The sequence below is a fragment of the Barbus barbus genome, assembly GCF_936440315.1.
Source record: "Barbus barbus genome assembly, chromosome: 18".
Lineage (NCBI taxonomy): Eukaryota > Metazoa > Chordata > Actinopteri > Cypriniformes > Cyprinidae > Barbus > Barbus barbus.
The window spans coordinates 16101575-16119921 of record NC_136746.1 but is presented as its reverse complement, the minus strand read 5'-3'; the positions used below and the strand labels follow the sequence as shown (position 1 = coordinate 16119921).

Here is an 18347-nt window from a genome sequence, read left to right as displayed (position 1 = left end):
ATCTGTCCATTATAAACACAAATGGATGGAAATTTCTTTGTTTTGAAAAGAAATGTCTCAAAAAGACCTGCTGTGTTTTAGTTTACATCCATTAACACTGATGTAAGCAGTGTTGGGGAATCTACTTTAAAACTATAGTCATGCTATATTTGAAAAAGTAGGCTTGTTAGCACACTATGAGCTATAAACAAACAAAAAAGTAGTTACCTACACTGAAGTTACTGAAAATGGTAATATGTTTTTTCAGAAATATTTCCAATAATTATAATTCTGTCCAGTAATTTATTATTTAATCAGAGCGATATTCTGGCACAATGAGTGGTTTTAAATGAATGAAGAATCTAAAAAAGGCTGACAGACAGTATAAAACTTAATCAGGCAGCAAATATTTATACTATTTCACACAACACCCTAACCAAAAATAAAAACAAGCACAAGGACGCTGAATAATTTTTTTGATGTGCCCATCGCTTATATGAACCGTCTAAGTGAGTCGATTCAGAATGAATTCCCTCAGTCCTGGGTCTGGCATTATAAACGGTGATGTGGTGTTTGGTCGCGCTACACTGCTAGTCATTGGAAAAAGTTGGTTGTTTGTGGGACTGTTTCGAAAACTCATGATACTTAGGAATATTGTTAAAGAGATAGTTCACCGAAATATGAAAATTCTGTGATTAATTACTCACCCTCATGTCGTTTAAAACTCTTAAGTCCTTCGTTCATCTTTGGAACACAAATTAAGATGTTTTTGATAAAATCGGAGAGCTCTCTATATACGACCCTTCATAGACAGCAACACAACTGAAATGTTCCCAGACCCAGAAACATAGTAAGAACATCGGTAAAACAGTCCATGTGATATCAGTGGCCCAACTTCAATTTTGTGAAGCTACGAGAATACTTTTTGTGCACAAAGAAAACATAAATAATGGCTTTATTTAAAAATTATTTTCCCCCTAGGCCGTCTTCCACCATTTTGTAGAGTACCATGGCGCATGCGTGCACTTTGCCCTGAACGTAAACAATGCTGATGTTGATTACATTCAGGGGAAAGTGCGTGCATGCATAACTCGGGGAGAAGAATTGTTGAATGATTTACATTATTTTTGTTTTCTTTGCTCACAAAAAGTAGCCTATTCTCGTAGCTTTGCAAAATTGAAGTTGAGTCGCTGATGTCACATGGACTGTTTTACTGATGTCCTTGCTACGTTTCTGGTCCTGGGAACAGTTCCGTTGCATTGCTGTCTATGCAGGGTCAGAGAGCTCTCCGATTTCATCAAAAATATCTTAATTTGTGTTCCGAAGATGAACAGAGGTCTTATGGGTTTGGAAAGACATGAGGGTGAGTAATTAATGACAGAATTTTCATTTTGGGGTGAACTAACCCTTTAAGTTAGTAACTTCAGAGTTTATTCTGACCCCAGAATCTGGCAGCAGACAGCTCAAAACATCAATGTGAATTACTCTTAAGGTAAATGTATGTTTTTGTGACTTATAGTGACATACAGTATATTGTTGGACATCACAGGCAGGGATGTTTAAAGACCAAGGACATCTGCCATAAATCACAAGAGAAACAAACAGTACAACAGACACAGTTAGAACAGACTCTAAGAGACTTTCTTAGAGAAAGTATTGCACAAGCTTCATTCATGACATGAGTGTCGTTTTCATGGGCAGATGTTATTCATTTATTTTATTCTGCTGCTTGGTCTTGGTCTGTGTTGTCAGTTAATCTTAGCTAGACACTCATCCTCTAATAGCTGGATGAATGGCTGTCTTATTTCCAAGTGAAGTTCACCCACTGCATGTTTTGGAATGAAAATCAAATGTGACTTTATTGCAGAGACACCATGACCCATTCATCATAACATTTTATATTGTCGTCAGTCAGTCATGGAGGTCTAAGTGAATGGCTTGTAATTTTTGCACTTTTAAGATGCAGTTTAAATTATCTCATATGTATTTATTATATGCTGGAAAGGTTTATAATTATGCTAGTTACTGCTCATTGACTTAATTGAGAGGGTCATTTCCTCTACCATAACCATTTTTTGGATGTGGAAGTTGAATTTGAAAATTACAGTGAAAGAAACTAAGAATCATCAATTATAATGACTCTGGCATATGCACGATAAAGTTAACTGATAATTAGTCAAGATAACAAGCAATGATCAGTCATAATTTAGAATCAAATAAAACTGAGAATATCTTTCATCTTTTAGCATGTTACAAACACCCCAGTTGGCAAATTGTCATTTGGTTAAAAAGCCATAGACTACTACTAAGAGTTTCCACTTCTGCGTTCTGTTATTTTTGATTCATTAGTAATAATTTGAGAAGAGATAATATGCATAATACATTATATTGAAACCATGTTGAAACTAAATTATTGCACAACTAATTTTTCCACTGGCTCATAGCATAAAGAGATTAAAAGGTGTTGTTGCAATGAATTGAGATTGCCTTCCATCACGTGAGGCATATCTAGCAAATGGCAGTTGTGTGTAAAAAACAAACACGTTGTAAATGATAATTGTATGGCCCTGAGGTCCATGAGCCAAACATTACACTGATTTCCTCACTATTACCAGACAGTCTGCCAAATGAGTTATTTCTAATTACTCACATATGCCTAGCAAATGTGGAAATATACTGCGGCCTTGGCTGACACAGACAGCACTTATCAATTTACCACCGAACAAAGCATGCATATTTCCATTGCGTTCTTTAACTTGGTTGTAAAGAAAATATAACACCCAAATAGTACGTGGATGGCCATGACTGTAACCTCCCAGCATTTCTCTATTGAGTATATTCATAAGCACAATTGCTACGTCAAGTAACCAGCTCAAGGCTGGCAATAATGACATTTTTTGAGTTTCATGAGATCCTCTACAGTACTTATGACCAAATAAAATTACAAAACATTTAGTGTTGTGGAAGCTACATTAAAACTTGGCAAGCTTCAGGCTAATTGTAATGTCAAGTAGTCAAGCTATAGTCTTGTTTTTTTTTTTTTAAAGTACTACACTACGTATCTGAGCTACAAACAAAACAAAAAATATGAAACTACATTGAAGTTACTTAAAATATTCTGTCCAATAATTTGTAATTTAATTAGAGACATATTTTTTTCTGGCACAATTTTTTGATGTGTTCATTGCTTATACGAGCCCAGCGAGCAAGCCGATTCACTATGAATGAATCCGACTTCTTAATGTCTGTCATGTTATTTATGGAATTTATTCAAGGTAATGTAAACTGAAGCTGAAGAATAGGGGACAACTCTATCATTAAATAAAATAAATAAAAAAATGAAAGAATCACATTTGGTATTTGTTACATTGGGAAACCTGAGGTGGAGACCACAGAGGCTAAACAACTCATCCAACATTGTGGCCACATACTCGAGAGAATGCATATTTTAGAGTGCTTTCACACTTGATTCATTTCAGGGGTCTGAAAGTTGTTCACATGAATTTTGAAAAACGTGTGGGAAAAATGTAAATGAATATCTCTCCCAGAAATGAAATTTGGGGAAATTTAGCATTACATCACTTGTTCACCAATGGATCTTCTGCAGTGAATGGGTGCCGTCAGAATGAGAGTCCAAACAGCAAATAAAAAAATCACATCAATCCACAAGTAATCCGCCCCAACTCTAGTCCACCAACTAACATCCTGTGAAGCTGTGTGTTTGTTATAAACAAATTAGCTTTAACTCTCATTCTGAAAGCACCCATTTATTGCAGAGTGATATAATGCAAAATTTATCCTAATCTGTTCTTAAGAAAAAACAAACTCATCTACATCTTGGATGGCCTGAAGGGGTGTAATTTTTATTTTTTTTAGCACATTTTAATTTTTTGGGTAAACTGTTTCTGAGTTTGGTTCTTTTAAGCAGGACTAACAGCTTTCTAAGATTGTACATGTTGCATGATTTTAAATCTCCTTTCAGCTGTGAGAAAAATTCAGTAAACACATAAGGTGAATTCATGGTAACTGGGACACCGTTGAGATGACCAGGAAAAATGTCCAAATTATCCTGAATTAATCTATTCAAGACTTTTTGTTACTTTGTTGACAGTTTATCAGTCATCATATGCAGCGTGTCAACCATCGTTTTCATTTAAATGTGTGAACAATCAATTTAAGAAAAAGTGACCTTTATACACAGGGCATGTGATTTAGTCTACATCACATGGTATGTGTACTTTTTATTTGAAAATTACAGCTGAAGAAACAGAAGGTTGTTCAAAATTTGCATTAGCCCAATCTGGCCCTTAGGATATGTGTACACTCATGCTGTAAATTTCATGCAACATTCAGCCATTTGCAGTGTTAATTAAAGAAGAATAAGCCTAATAATGCTGTTGAAACAAATCAAAGCAATTTTTTTCTGTTTCAGTTATGCCATCCATGGACCGTGAACCCCACATGTGTAGAATTTATGAAATGTTTACTATGAAGGACCGTTGCAGTCCCTTAAATAGATTTAAAAATGTATAACTGCTCCTTTGAGCCAAATTAATCCATATAAATATATCAATTTCAATATGGGACCACAGTCAAATAGTCGTTTTGGTGGTTTTCCCCCCATATAATTTAAATTGCTGCAAGCTGCAGCACTTGGAAAATGTTCGAGCCCACAATGCAGTTTTCTGTGCATAAATCACACCATAATAGTGCCTTTAAATAGTTACAGACAGATAATTTATTCTTGGCACACACTGGACTCCGTATCTATGCCAGTGCGAGTGTGAGTGTGTTACGCAGTCATTATTTGCTGACAGCTCACGAGTCACTTTACTCTTTATTGTTCCTTTTCATGATTTTAAAACACTGGTTTTATACCGCTCTCACGGCACGATGATTATTCTCAAGCAAACACGGCAGGTGAAGATACTGTTAAATGTGGTTGGCTGTGACAAAATCACTGCTGTTTTCTTTAACACTGAAAAGTACTAACCAACCGTCATGTTTCCACAGGACTGTGTGATGGTCTTTCAGACCAGACGCAGACAGGACAGAATCCAAACGAATCGTTCCGTTCTGATCGGCAGCTCAACTTCATTTAGTTCGTTTTTAGTAAGTATAAACATGCTACACCTAATTCGTCACACCGGCTTGATTGTGACTAAGCAGTTTTCCACTAATTATGGCTATTTGTTTAAATTTCACCCTGTGTGATTTATGCAATGCTCAGGCTGGCTCTGAGAATTCTGATAATTTCTCTAACATAACAAAAATCAAAATCCAACTGCGATCCCCTGCCTGCGATTCACCAGAAATGGCCTTATCCAAACTGAGCTGGCACTCATTTTCTCCACGGTTTAAATGAAAGCACGCATGGTTTAGATTAAAACATTGTGCCCCAGCTATTCACTAAGAGCCGAACGCTAATGAAAACCAACTCTGCTCTTTTATAATTCATTTGTACCATTAGCATATTAGCTTGAGCATAATGACAGGATGTCATTAAAGGATTTGGTCTATGACTAATGACAATATTTGTGCTCTGAAGTAGGTCAAACAAAGTAGCCAATTACTATTCTTCCCATTATGATGAAAGCTAGAGATTAGCTATGCTTAGTTTTGGATAGATTGTTTACTAATAAACGTAAGGGGTTTTCGAGTCCCTCTTCCAAACAGATTTAGCTAATTTAATGGTTTTTAAATGAGATGATATTGTTATTTTGAAAAGGTACAGAACTCAATTTTTCCACTTAAAAAAAAAAAAAAAAGGTTTGTAATTGTATGCACATCATTCTTTCAGTGTAGTCATAAGGCCATATATACACACAAAAAAATATATAATAAAAAATTTAACATTTAAATCTGTTGTGACATATTTGTTACAAATTTCTAAACTTTTTATGGATATTGTTTTTGGATACACTTTTCCTTTATATCAGTTTCATCATGTGTCTCTTCAATCAGCCAATGCTTTGATCTGCCATATAAATGTTTAGTTTCTGTCCAAATTAAAACCAATTTAAAAAAAAAAAAATCTTTCTCTCTCTCTCTTCAGGTTTCAAAATGAATATCTCATCACTGGATGGAGTGCTTCACTTTTGAGCAAATTCTACCACCCATTTTTGCAATACATGTAGATGTACATGTCCTCTGGGTGGCAGCATGTTTAGAAAGTGGAGTCTCCCAAGCCTCCAAGGGAAAACTGACACACATGGATCCAATATAGGCAAACCTTCATACAGAAGAAGTAGACGACATGGAGCCATCCTTCGTTCAGAGGAGGAAGTTAGTGGTGTTCATGTCTGCTACTGTTTTTCATTTGCAGTCACAAAACTTTTGAACGACTTCCAAACAACTTCCCCTTTCACAAACGCAAAGGTGTACCTCCAGCCAATGTGATTTGTAAAGATTTTCAGATTGTAACTGATGTCTGATTATTTAAAGCTCTTTCATTTTCAGAATTGGAGACATTACTTGTTAGTCTGTCTTCCTTAAGTAAATGAGCATGGTCGGCCTGTTAGCAGATTTTTACCTAACCTAAAACATTTTCACTAGCACCACTACAAAAACAACACATTTTTCTGAATATATTTTTCCTTTACTGAACTTTTTTTTTTACTTAACAAGACACATTTAGAATTTTGTTTTGAATGTGCAATAAATCTCTAAATTATACCAAACAATTATAAAGTATTATACAACTATAATGTAACTTTGTTGCAGCTATAAATTCATTAACATACATTTGCTGTACATTTACAGTAACATAAAGTGATTTGGTTAGAATTTCTAATACATTTATTTTAATAATACAACTGATTTTACAATCCTTTTTTCAGAAGGTTTGGTGTGAGAATTGTAGCTGACCAGTTCAGACCTGACCAGTAGGTAAAATAAAATGTTACTAATGAAGATATCAGTCAGAAAAGCATCAGAAAATATCTTTTGTCATTTGCTTCAAGATGAAAACACCATCAGCAGTAAATCACGTAATGTGTTCAAATGCACCGTCATCCGCTGGACTGAAAATTAGGGGGTTCTAAGTCATGAATGCTGAGTAATCAAACTCAATCAAATCTGGCATGAACTAAGTCCTTTAGAACTAGAGAGCATGAACCAGTAAATATCATTTTCAGCCACTTAGCCCTTAATGAACCCAAAGTATATTTGGCTTTGACAATTCAATACAACCTGTGGTTTCACAGATTTACAGTGACACGTCAAAATATTCATCCACATTAATTGGCGAGATGCTGAACAGAGGCAGATTTGGGTGACACATTGACTCCTAAAGTGAGGCGAACAATTTTGCTAGGGTTACATCCATGAAGGAATAATGGTAACATGCTTTTCTCATTCCAATGCCACAGACTGCTCTTTGACCAAGTAAAACAAATAGTGTTCGTAATGTACAGCCAGAACAAATAAATCAATCAGCTTGTTTGCACTGTGCTTAGTCCACAGATTTAGTGAAAATGAAAATTGCCGGCCAAGCTTAAAATTAGAGTTTGCAGAATATGAAAAGGAATACCATCACTGTAATCACACCGAATATGTTTAGTTTTCAGTAATTTGAATATACCTCTGACATCTACAGCAACAAAAGGTGTATTATTGCCATACTGCAGTTAATTCTGCTTTATTTGAACATCTGCAATGATAGTAAAAACAATCACAGTGTTGTGCGGCGTATATATAGTTTAGGCATGTGCTGTAGCGCTCTGTAGGCGACGGTGAGCGCGGGCAGAGTTTCACACAGAACTCGTGTTTCTCTGTTAGCCGCAGTGACTGAGCAGCGCAGAGTTCTGGAACATTCCTGGAGAGACTCAAAGAAGAACATACACAGTGGGAGTTTGGACCGAGCCCAAGAAAAATAAATCCAGGTTTACATTTTATGAGTAAATGAGATCATATCTAGTCGGCCCTTAAAAGTTATGAGAGAAAAATGCGTGTCTGTGCTGCTGTTAAATCAAGATATTTCATTTAGATTTGATAACTCATCATGTCTACACAAGGCATATGGTTTGTGAGGGTATTTGGGGTATAGAAATATGGCTGTGATGATGTTGCTGACATCTGTGGTTAAGGGTTTCACGCAGTCGTGTTGATTAATAAATCAGCTAGTTCTTAGTAATAAATTTGTTGCATTAGGCACTTCTGAAGAGCTGTCTAAATACTCAAAGCATTTTCTATAAGCATATTTTAACTTTTGAGTAGATATTGAATGTTTGTATATTTTTGCATTTTAGCAAATGCTCTTCATTTATGGCAGAGGGGTCAATAAATATTTTTTGCATTGATTTTAATGGTTGGAAACCCAATATCTGTGATGACTACCCACCAACTGTTCAATACGGATTCATACAACAGTGAGGACATAAACATTTGAAACTTGGATAAACTTGGAGTGAGTCAAGTGTCTACATGCAAGGTCAGCAATGTGTGTTTTTTGCTATTTGACATTCAATGAAATGAAATTTCAGTGGGCATGATTAACAGTTGTCTTAATGAGTAACATTCATGTTTTATTGATCATGAGAGTCTGCCGATTATTCTAGGTTTTGTTTACCAAGTCTCGTCTTTTATCTTTACACATCCACTCTAGAGCTTCTCTCTCCCGAAATGTTTCTATATACAAACCATGTTTACCTTGGCAACGAAGGTGCCTTATCAAGCACGAGGTCCACATAACTGGCCCCAATAAATACTTTGTAGCACTTAATTTAGTTCCATGCCGTGGGCCATTAGCTCCTACAGTCCGTCACTCAGCAACTGTGCGGCTGATGGAGAGAAAAGGCACAGCAGTGTCAATTTAATTAAATCCAGCTTGGCTGGGTGTGGATGTTCATCAGCCACGTGTAGCACATTTCTGACAGGACCAGAAATTACTATTGATGCCCCTTTGCACAAAATGTTATTTTAAGTTATATGTGTATAAGTTCTTGAGTTTATTCTGTTATTAAGATAAATTAGTGGACTGCCAGTGCACAAGAATAGAAGGCAAAACTTGAGAAACCTAGTATTAAATAAAAGTAAATAGACAATAATTTGTTATTGTTTCAAATGTATTATTTATAGACAATATTTTGAAATGCAAGATAATTTACATTCTTTGACAACAGAGACCTTTTGATGGTCATTATTTTAAGAAACATTGTGCTTCACTCTTTCTTTTTAAAATAAAACATTATAAAATGTAATAAAATGAACTGTAGAATTAGCAGACTATGAATGACCTACAATATATAAAAAAAAGTACATATTACATTGGGACTTCTGGATAAAGAAAATCAGCTGCAAAGATAAAGTAAACATTTAACTAGAATCAGAATCAAATATTTGTGTAAAGAGATTATTTGCTCACTTCAGAAAGGTGATCACGCACATATAGACACACACACACAACAAAAATATTATTCTGATAAACAGATTTAGTGTAATAACGCTAAGGATTATTGTTTAAGTAATCATTAAGATAACTGATAACCCTTGTGACCTTAAAATAATAACCCTCATAACCATAAAAACGCTGCAGCTACTCATTTAAACTCTGCAAGAAAGTATCCGCAAGAAATGACAAAAGCTAAAGACTTAATGCATTTGATAAAATACATTTATTTCAAATGAAGTATAGTTCAAATCTATTAACAAATGTACTGACATATCGCTTGAGACTTACTGATATAAAAATTATTATTAAACTTTATTTGGAGTACTACTTGCACATTTCTTAATATTAGGCTAAGTATAAAATATGTTTTAATGTCATTGATGCGGATTGTATGATCTTTGAATAATATCGGTCTTTAAATGCAAGATTTTTAAAGTGTACCTGAAGTATACTTGTAATAGTTCCACTTTAGCACAATCAAATATACTTAAGTATGTCTTTAGTTGGACTTCAGCACTACTTCTGCACAATTAAAGTGAATTTAGCAGACATTAAATATACCAGTTCAGTATACTAAAAACACAATTATTAAGCACATAAACATGTAAATGTATTTGTAGTATACTTTAAATGTGTATTATACAATTAAATATATTGAACATTAAATTAATGTATTTCAAATACATTTTAGTATATTTATTTTTGGTTACAATTTTGATATGGTGTATTACTGCATTTGAATTGCATATTTAAAATTGATGGCAACAGCACTGTTTTATAGAATAAGGTTGTTTAATATATTCGGTTTATTAAGGTGTCTTTGTTACAGTGTAATTATACATTCATATTAATGAGTCATATTAATTAACTACATGTACTTACTATATGGTTAGGGTTTGGTTTAGGATTGCTTGCAATGTAATTATGCATAATTAATTGTTATTATATTAGTAAGTACATGTAACGTGTAACAAAGACCTTGAAATAAAGTTCTGAAAGTCCTTGAAGTTATTTATTTATTTATTTATTATGCTTTAATACCTTTTAACTTAAAAGTCATATCCCATAAACCTTTTCAGTATGTTTCTTTATAAGTGCCCTGAATATTTGGGATGGAAATTCTTTCTAAACAAATAATCCATTGTTTAAAATGGATTTGTTTAAAAAAGACATGGCAGACATTCAGTTGATTTACACACTATCCTCTCAGATTCTTCTAAGTTACACTTATGTTTTCCTTCTATGCTATTTCCTGTGGTTTGTACAGCATAAGTCTGCTTCATAAAGCTACCAAATAAGCAAACGCGTTCTCTTTAGTCATGGTTTGTGAGGGGAGCATATATACTGTCACAAAACAAATCTTCATTAATTTAGAAAAACAAATAGACATCATAACACAGTCCACGAGACTATGTAATAACTAATGCCATAATTTGTATTCATTAACCAAGCAGGTTTGATCATTCTCCGTTTTAACCACTTGAGTATTATGGCTGTGAAACAAGCATCAAAGCGCAGTATGGGGCCCCACAGGCTTCGGCTGTATTAAAATCACAATCTGTCTAATTACAGGTATGCACAGTCACAGTAGTGAGAAAAGGAGAATGTTTTCTACAGAGATGCCTTGAAGGCTTTGCTAATTCACTGACTGGAATAAATTCCTCATGCAAGGAACTCAGGTGCCACATTTCCTGTGCTGAGAGCCTTTTGAATCAGCCTTCCAGGTGAGAGTGAGACCGTGACTCAAGTTGTCTGCACTCGAGCCGTGAGTAAACATCATCTCGCTCTTGATCCCGCAATAAGCCCAATAATGAGGCCAAGCACTTGGCATCAAGATCACAGAATGCTCATCTGCCCTCAGTCTCATGCCGCACAGTTAGACGCTGTTTGCTGCTGCACAGATTTTTGACTCAGTTCCGTGGGAGATGAGAGCGCCTGCACGGGTGCCGTTAGTCACCGTGGGATATCAATCGCTTTTACAAAGGGGCTTTCTGAACAAACATGATGCTGTGCGGCCTATCACGCAGCAATTTTTGGAACGTGAATCAACTCCAATTCAGGGTCTTAGAGGCTTTTTAGTATGATTTATTGGCTGCAGTTGTTTGCCCTGCCACTGAAGGATTACAAAATTTTAATGCTACTTTGCAAAAATTATCAATAAAATTATTTGTAGTAAATGCATCGCAAAATATACAATTTCCACTTTTAAAGTGTTGAACCTGGTCACGATTTGTTTTGCAGTTCATCATAACATTCACATTGAGCTTCAGGTCTTGTTCCCGTTTTGTTATTCTTTAGACAAATTAGCAAATCAGCTAGCCTACATGCAGTTTCACTCCACAGACAGTTCCAACTTCAACAGCATGTGCTTTAAAAATAGTTACTTTTAGTCATCTGTAATAGATATTTTATAGTTTTCACATACATCGATAAACGTTATAGGCTACACAGATACGATGGATATCATTTCAAGAGCTCTTGTGCATCTTGTGGCGTGACTGCAGGGTTGTGTTTTTATTTGATGCTTGGGAAAAGAGCACCACTTGGGTGGCTGGAGCCCTGGCAGAATCCCGAAGTCTAACTAACCTTTAATCCTTAATCCTCAACCCAAACCTGACCCTACTGCATTTACTCTCGTCTAGTTGTCGGATGTCTGTCTCAAACATCTTTAAAACCAAAACATTGGGATTTTCGTGTTGAATAAAAATGTCACATGGTTTACGTTATTCCTATTAGTCATGTCATTATTAAATCATGGCTACTTTATTAAATATTCGATCTTAACGTGTTTCCTTATTTGTCCATATAGGCTACGTTAAATATGAAACAAGGATAGTCTGCAATAGCCTAACTCTCGAATTGAGTCCAAAGGCCGATTCCCTAGCCTTTCACAGTCATCATCATTATAATTATGCACGTGTAAATGACTATGGGAAAGGCTATACATTTATTAATCTTCGACAATATACTGTAGGTCAGATAACTGTCGAATGATTAGCCTATCTGTTTTCAATTGTACTGCACTTTCGACTTTATGTTGACAGGTGAGTCTTGCTTCCTTTATCATGATTGAGATTACATAATATCAGTATTCGGAATGAAGTGCAAAAATTAAAATACCAAATTATTTTAATAATTTTAATAATAAAACCTATAAACGCAGCATTGACTGAGTTGTATAGTGTTTATTTCAGTGAAGGATTAATTGCCTATAGGTGAATACCATTAGCCTATATCAACGATAAAAGCAAATATAATAATAATAGCCTAATAATAATACAAATTAATAAAAATAATAGCGTAGGGCCTATGACACACACACACACACACACACACACACACACACACTCAGTCACAAGATAAAAAAATAATAGCTAGGCTACATCAAAATTCCTTGCAGTTCCTTGAGTTCAGACCCAAAGTCAGTTTATTGCTGAACTTTGATCTTTATTACGGGTAAATCAGTTATCAGCTCCATGTAAAACACCATTCATATTTCGTGATTGTCACTGTATGAGGAACCACTATGATCAGGTGAGTTTTGATGAGCTTCACGGTTACATGGATATATAAATATTTTGTTTCTCTGAGCTAAAAGTATGAGCTTCAACACTCACGTTTTGCTTCCCACATAAAGGTTTTCTTTTGTAGTCTGCTTATCAGTGCTGCTGTTCAGCACTTCAGCCAAGCCATACAGACCCAGGGTAAGTTTTACTTTTAATATGGACACTCTTAATTTACAGCTAAATATTTTGACTGCCTTAAGTTACAAAAGAAAAAAAAATAAACAATGGCTATAGGCCCTTTTAATTACAACTGTTTTTACAAGGTCTGCCCTGACCCTTCTTGCCATTTTGAGCAAGATGAAAAGGGTGTAAAGAATTTAACATTAATTTTAATGAACTTTCTAATATATAAATCTGTGATTTCTGAGTTGGCAGTACCCTTTCATCTTTTAACTGAATTATTTAAAATGTTTTTTTGTTTTTTTAAATAATCTATATGCTAATGTTTGACTTGTTGATTTTACATATAAAAAATGTATACATTTATAATTTTACATTTACATTTGTCCTGCAGGAAAAAGTCTTGGGCAAAGCAGTTCAGGACACTATAGAGTAAGTATTGTCTTGCCTTCTGCACACTGAGAAGGATCTAAATAGGTCTGTATATAATAAATCTGTAAGAATATTTACAAATCATTCAAATAAGATATTATCCATTGTAGTTTTGATCATCCCAATGGGAAGATGATCCTGGAAATGAAGGAGGTGGAGCCACCACAGGACATGGACATTACAGATTCTGACATTGATCCCAACATGTTGATCTGGAAAGCCGTAAAAGGAGAAATACAGCAGAAATATGACAGACTTGAAGAGGATAAAGACGCTCTCTACCACTCCTTTGACATAAAACATCCAGGTGATGCAAAACAGCCTGAAAACTACTTTCAACCACTGGGACACGATCAGGTACGGATGTATGACAAACCAGAAGAAGATAGGGATGATCTATACCACGGCATGTTTGATGTAGCTGACGAGCCAATGAGAGGAGAGAAGGATGTAATTGGAGGTAATGTCAGGCCCATCTACTCAAGCCCTGAAGATGACAAAGATGACCTGTACCACGCAGATGTTAAAGGACATCAGTCTGACCAGCAGGCTCTGCCGATGAATATATTCCCCATTCGGCCCAAAAGGGTGCACACAGAGCCAGAGATAGACCTGGATGAGCTTTATCATAAACAATGATATGATAAGTCATGTCACATCTAAAGGATTGTAATACTGAATGTTAATTCATTATGTGTAGTTTTAATTTTAAATCTTAAAATAAAATGTGTTTAATATAGCTAATATTGAACATAGAAAAAGAAAACAGTTTATCTGTTTAGCATGTCTCAAACTCATTAATGCTGAGAAGACTGTGACCATAATTAATAAGCCATATGGATCACTTTTTTTATTGAATCAGTTTGAAATAACTGAGTAAATTAAATACATTTTAATCAAATTATTTAAAAGAAGAAAGTATTTATCAAGGCAAAGTATAAGAAGAACAAACATTTCACATTTCCATAGTCCTAACATGAGAACATTCAGAGAGCTCAATTCAGCAGCTGTTAATTCACAGAACAATGGGCAACAAAATGAAATGTGCAGGTGGGGATTGAGCTACACCTGTTGAACATGAAAAGCACAATTTGACCAGTTATATTTAAACTTTAAGATTAAATCTTTAAAGGTTAAACAGAGCTGACTTTCATTTCACAAAACTTTCATTAAAAAAGAAAAGAAAAATGCATTGTATTTTCAAATTGTATTTTATTGCAGATTTTCTCTAATCTATTTATTAAAGAAATTGTCCTATTGCTTATTTTACAACATCACATTACAGAAAATATGAACAGAAAATTCTTGAACTTTTTGAACAGAGTCATTTTGCAATCAAAATATAAAAGGATGGCATTAAATTAATAACACACTTTTTATATATACAATCTTTTTTTATACATAAAGGTATTTTGTATGTGCGGTATAATTTGGTGTAAAAATTCTGGCACTGAAAAACTGTACCAAACAGCCTTCTTTCAGCACTGTTCACCAGGCGGAATGACACCTTTCTTGATTATGAGATTTCCATACAGTGCAGTCTCCCTGTCAGACAGATTTATGAATCATCCAGAATTATTATTTTTCTTAAATATAAATATATAATAATTTAAGAGTTAAACAGACATTTCATAGATCATAAATAGAAATGCTCACCCAGTTGCCACTACAGCAAATGCCTTCTTGGCACGCTCATAAAATGCAAACCGCTCAACAAACCTGAAGTTACCCTGAAAGAAAAAAAAGCATACTAAATTTTAAGACTGTTTGTTAATGTGATTATATATATATTTAAAATAAAATATTATATTATTGAGATAATATTTTATGTCCTGGACACATGATTTGTATTCCCTTTGAAAACCTAGTTTGGTCAAATATAATTTAAGCAGTGATGAATAGTCCTCATCATATGAGTTATGACCCTTTATGTATATAATAGCTTACATCTGATCCTGCTTGTTTCAGGAGGTTAGAGTACTGGTCCCATACCGGCACTTTCAGCCCCTTTAATTTGTCACTCTGCACAAGGTCCATGACAGCTGCCTAACAAATCAGACCTTATTTAGTGACAGACACAATCTACAATTATGATAAGTTACATACATTAACAAACGGAGGTGAAATTTGTGGTTTAGCCATTAAAAAAATAATAAAAGATGCCAGGTAATGGTACAAATGTTATTACCAACCGAGTCATCGTAGGTATCAAGAGGAAAAAGCTTCAGTATTGCCTTCAGAAGCTCTGGTATACCTACACCTTAAAAAGTAAAAGCATATACTTGATTAAACAACTAAATGCACAACAATCAGTGACAAAAATGTCATTTGCATATTAAGAATTATTTTGGGCTGAGTACATCTGGAACTACAATAACTTAGGCTACAAATGATCAGTTGTCATTTCTTCTGTAAAAGCATAAAAAAAATTAACATGAGATTTATTTTTAACAGTGTAAGAAATGTGCAAAACAATGTCTTTAACTACAAAAGTGCATGTAATAATTATTAACGGTTTCATTGTAGAAACAATACCTGCTACATTTTGTAAAAGTTTAGACGCTTGTAGGACACATACCATCCGCTCTTATCTCCACTGGACCACATTTACAAATAGATGAGGTTGGAAAATTTGCGTCTGCAAGAACTACAAAAAAGTGATACATGACAATCCATACACAGAGTTCATTTCTTATAAAAGTATTGCACTGATGTCTCGTCTGAGCTCACAAGACAAACCAGATCCACTCAAACTACAGACGGACAGAGAATCAACGGGAGTCGAATATGCGGATATGTGTTTTGGCTTAGAGATAATAAAAAAGTGACATTTTTATGAGACAGCCTACAAAGTTTTTTGACTGACATTTTGATGATCGAAATGAAAGCGAAAGTTGCGCGGTACGGAGCGCTGAGAAAGCAATACGACTTCCTGCTTTACTGCACGAACTAGGATTTATCCGTGGCGTTTTTACATCGTATCTAACCTCGTATAAACCAATGACAGTATATATGTATCTTAACAGGTAGCTATATCGTCTTATATTCATCCAGATATCACATGCGTGACAAGAACGCCAGGCTTCAGAAGGTTGGCGTGACGCTCGATCTGATCTTATTAACGACTTACCTAGTTCATCTCCATGACCCATTTGCGCCAAAACATACAATAATTCAGGCGTAAGTATGGACGGGATTCCTTTTAGTACAACCATTTCAAAGCAGTGACAGACCACGAGAGAGTTTGTGGAGAATCATGTGACCCTTTAATGTATTTCAATTGGTAGAGCTACAGTACGTCTCTAGCGCAACCTGCGTTTCCAATAGCCTGCGTAATTTGCGTACCTCTGGGGACTCATGACAGCAGCCTAGTTTTAACTATTTATTTCATATTTAAGCATGACTGGTTATGCATATAGGTCTAATGTTACCTTCCGTTTCAGAATGAGAAGGTATATTCATTTGAAGCATTGCCTTTTCATAAAGTTATTGTTATTCGAGTCATAATTAGGCCTACATGATTTCAGATACCCACAATGCAAATAATACAATTGACAAGATATCAGAAAGCAAACAGAAATGGCCTTTGCGTGAGAGGTAACCATAAACATCCACTCGATCGGTCGATATAGCCTACCAAGTTTTTTTAGCCTATATATATATATATAGCCTATATATATATATATATATATATATATATATATATATATATATATATGTGCTAGTTATCCTATTTTTGCATTTACATTTCAAAAATATATAAATGATTAATTAGCAAACTACTAGCCATTAAAATGACCAAACAACATCAGTAGCAGTGCTAGAGAAGCCTAGTTGTAATATCCGCATAGATCTTAAAATAGTGCATAGCAGACCAACAGGTGTTTTCAAAATCATTATCCATTCAAATCATTTCCATGCATGACTCTGCATCTCTGACGACCAAGCAGTAATTTTGCGCACAGTGTGAACCATTAAGCTATCTTGTTATAAAACTTAAGGTGATCTAAAATGTTGAGGAAAGATCCTTGTAGGCTACTCGAGCCCATCGTTTGCGGTGTGGCTGAAATTACAGCACTTTAAACTGATTTTCAAAGATCCGCGCGCACAGGTTTTCTGCGCGTGAAATTGTACATTATTGCTCCTGACTGTTCCACAATGGTGTTAAATTAAATTCCCACAAGATCCAATGCTAAATAATTATAATGATAATAAAGTAGCTATTCAATGTTTAAGCAAATTGTAATGTCATTAGGAAAACTATGAGATGACATTTATTTGGAAAAAAGAAACTAGAAAGCTGATTGAAGTTAAACTCGCCTCTAAATGAAGAACGACACCTAGACGTGCAACTGCTACTGATGAAGAGGAACTGCTGGTGATGTGGTTGTAATTCAGGGAAATTTGCTCCAAAAGAGGTGTGTGGAGGCTTTGCAGCTGCGAAATGTAGAGTGAAAGTGGAAAGATGGAAGACTGATGGAAGAAAAGACATTCGGAGGAGCCAAGACCGTCTGATCAGTTCAAAGCTCTTTTCTTTGACCGAGGAACCATGCTGCTCCATCTTTGGTTCTGCTTTTTTAAATGAGTTTATCACGCTATGAGGAGCTGCCTCGGCCAAAATGTAACGTTTTGCCCCTTTTGTCTGCGCTGAGCGCCTCAATTCGGTCTACATTTATTATTTTGACCTTTCGTTAGCAGGGGATAGACTTCAAAGTGGAACCTCTCTTTTGCTGTCTTTAAGGAGACCTTTGTGCTGTTGCGGTGTGTGGAGAGAAAGTTTTTTTCTCCTCTTTTAAAAGTTTTGTTCCAGGGGCTGAGAAGAAAGCTGGAGTCTGAGGGAATATTGAATGAAAATTAAA

The 18347-nt window shown here is 35.1% G+C and overlaps 2 protein-coding genes across 5 annotated transcripts; one reads left to right on the top strand and one right to left on the bottom strand.

The window, feature by feature from the left end:
• The first annotated feature begins 1052 nt into the window (after positions 1 to 1052).
• LOC306884506 (uncharacterized protein) lies at positions 1053 to 14133 on the top strand. 4 transcript variants are annotated; one of them, XM_079440425.1, is made up of 5 exons: positions 1053 to 1342; positions 4993 to 5091; positions 6035 to 8410; positions 10943 to 13488; positions 13599 to 14133. In XM_079440425.1, exons 4-5 carry the CDS (start codon positions 13373 to 13375, stop codon positions 14125 to 14127), a joined length of 645 nt encoding a protein of 214 aa, XP_079296551.1. In that variant the 5' UTR covers positions 1053 to 1342; positions 4993 to 5091; positions 6035 to 8410; positions 10943 to 13372; the 3' UTR covers positions 14128 to 14133. The 4 variants fall into 4 exon arrangements, with proteins under 4 accessions (XP_079296551.1, XP_079296552.1, XP_079296549.1 ...); XM_079440426.1 differs by having other exon boundaries at positions 6035 to 13074; positions 13451 to 13488; XM_079440423.1 differs by having other exon boundaries at positions 6035 to 13488.
• Positions 14134 to 14165: 32 nt separating this feature from the next.
• LOC306884507 (fucose mutarotase) lies at positions 14166 to 16773 on the bottom strand. The gene is made up of 6 exons (XM_079440427.1): positions 16619 to 16773; positions 16067 to 16135; positions 15681 to 15748; positions 15436 to 15534; positions 15145 to 15218; positions 14166 to 15033 (listed from the first exon to the last, which is right to left on the bottom strand). The coding sequence occupies exons 1-6, from the start codon at positions 16701 to 16703 to the stop codon at positions 14967 to 14969; spliced, it is 462 nt and encodes a 153-aa protein (XP_079296553.1). The 5' UTR covers positions 16704 to 16773; the 3' UTR covers positions 14166 to 14966.
• Positions 16774 to 18347: the final 1574 nt, after the last annotated feature.

Bases quoted from the DNA above. Each gene is read 5' to 3' on its own strand.
- LOC306884506 (XM_079440425.1), top strand. From the start codon at position 13,373: ATGCTAATGTTTGACTTGTTGATTTTACATATAAAAAATGTATACATT. The intron at 13,489-13,598 runs GTAAGTATTGTC...TATCCATTGTAG, and splicing joins GCAGTTCAGGACACTATAGA to TTTTGATCATCCCAATGGGA.
- LOC306884507 (XM_079440427.1), bottom strand. From the start codon at position 16,703: ATGGTTGTACTAAAAGGAATCCCGTCCATACTTACGCCTGAATTATTG. The intron at 15,749-16,066 runs GTATGTGTCCTA...TTACTTTTTAAG, and splicing joins AGTGGAGATAAGAGCGGATG to GTGTAGGTATACCAGAGCTT. The intron at 15,535-15,680 runs GTTGGTAATAAC...CTGATTTGTTAG, and splicing joins TTGATACCTACGATGACTCG to GCAGCTGTCATGGACCTTGT.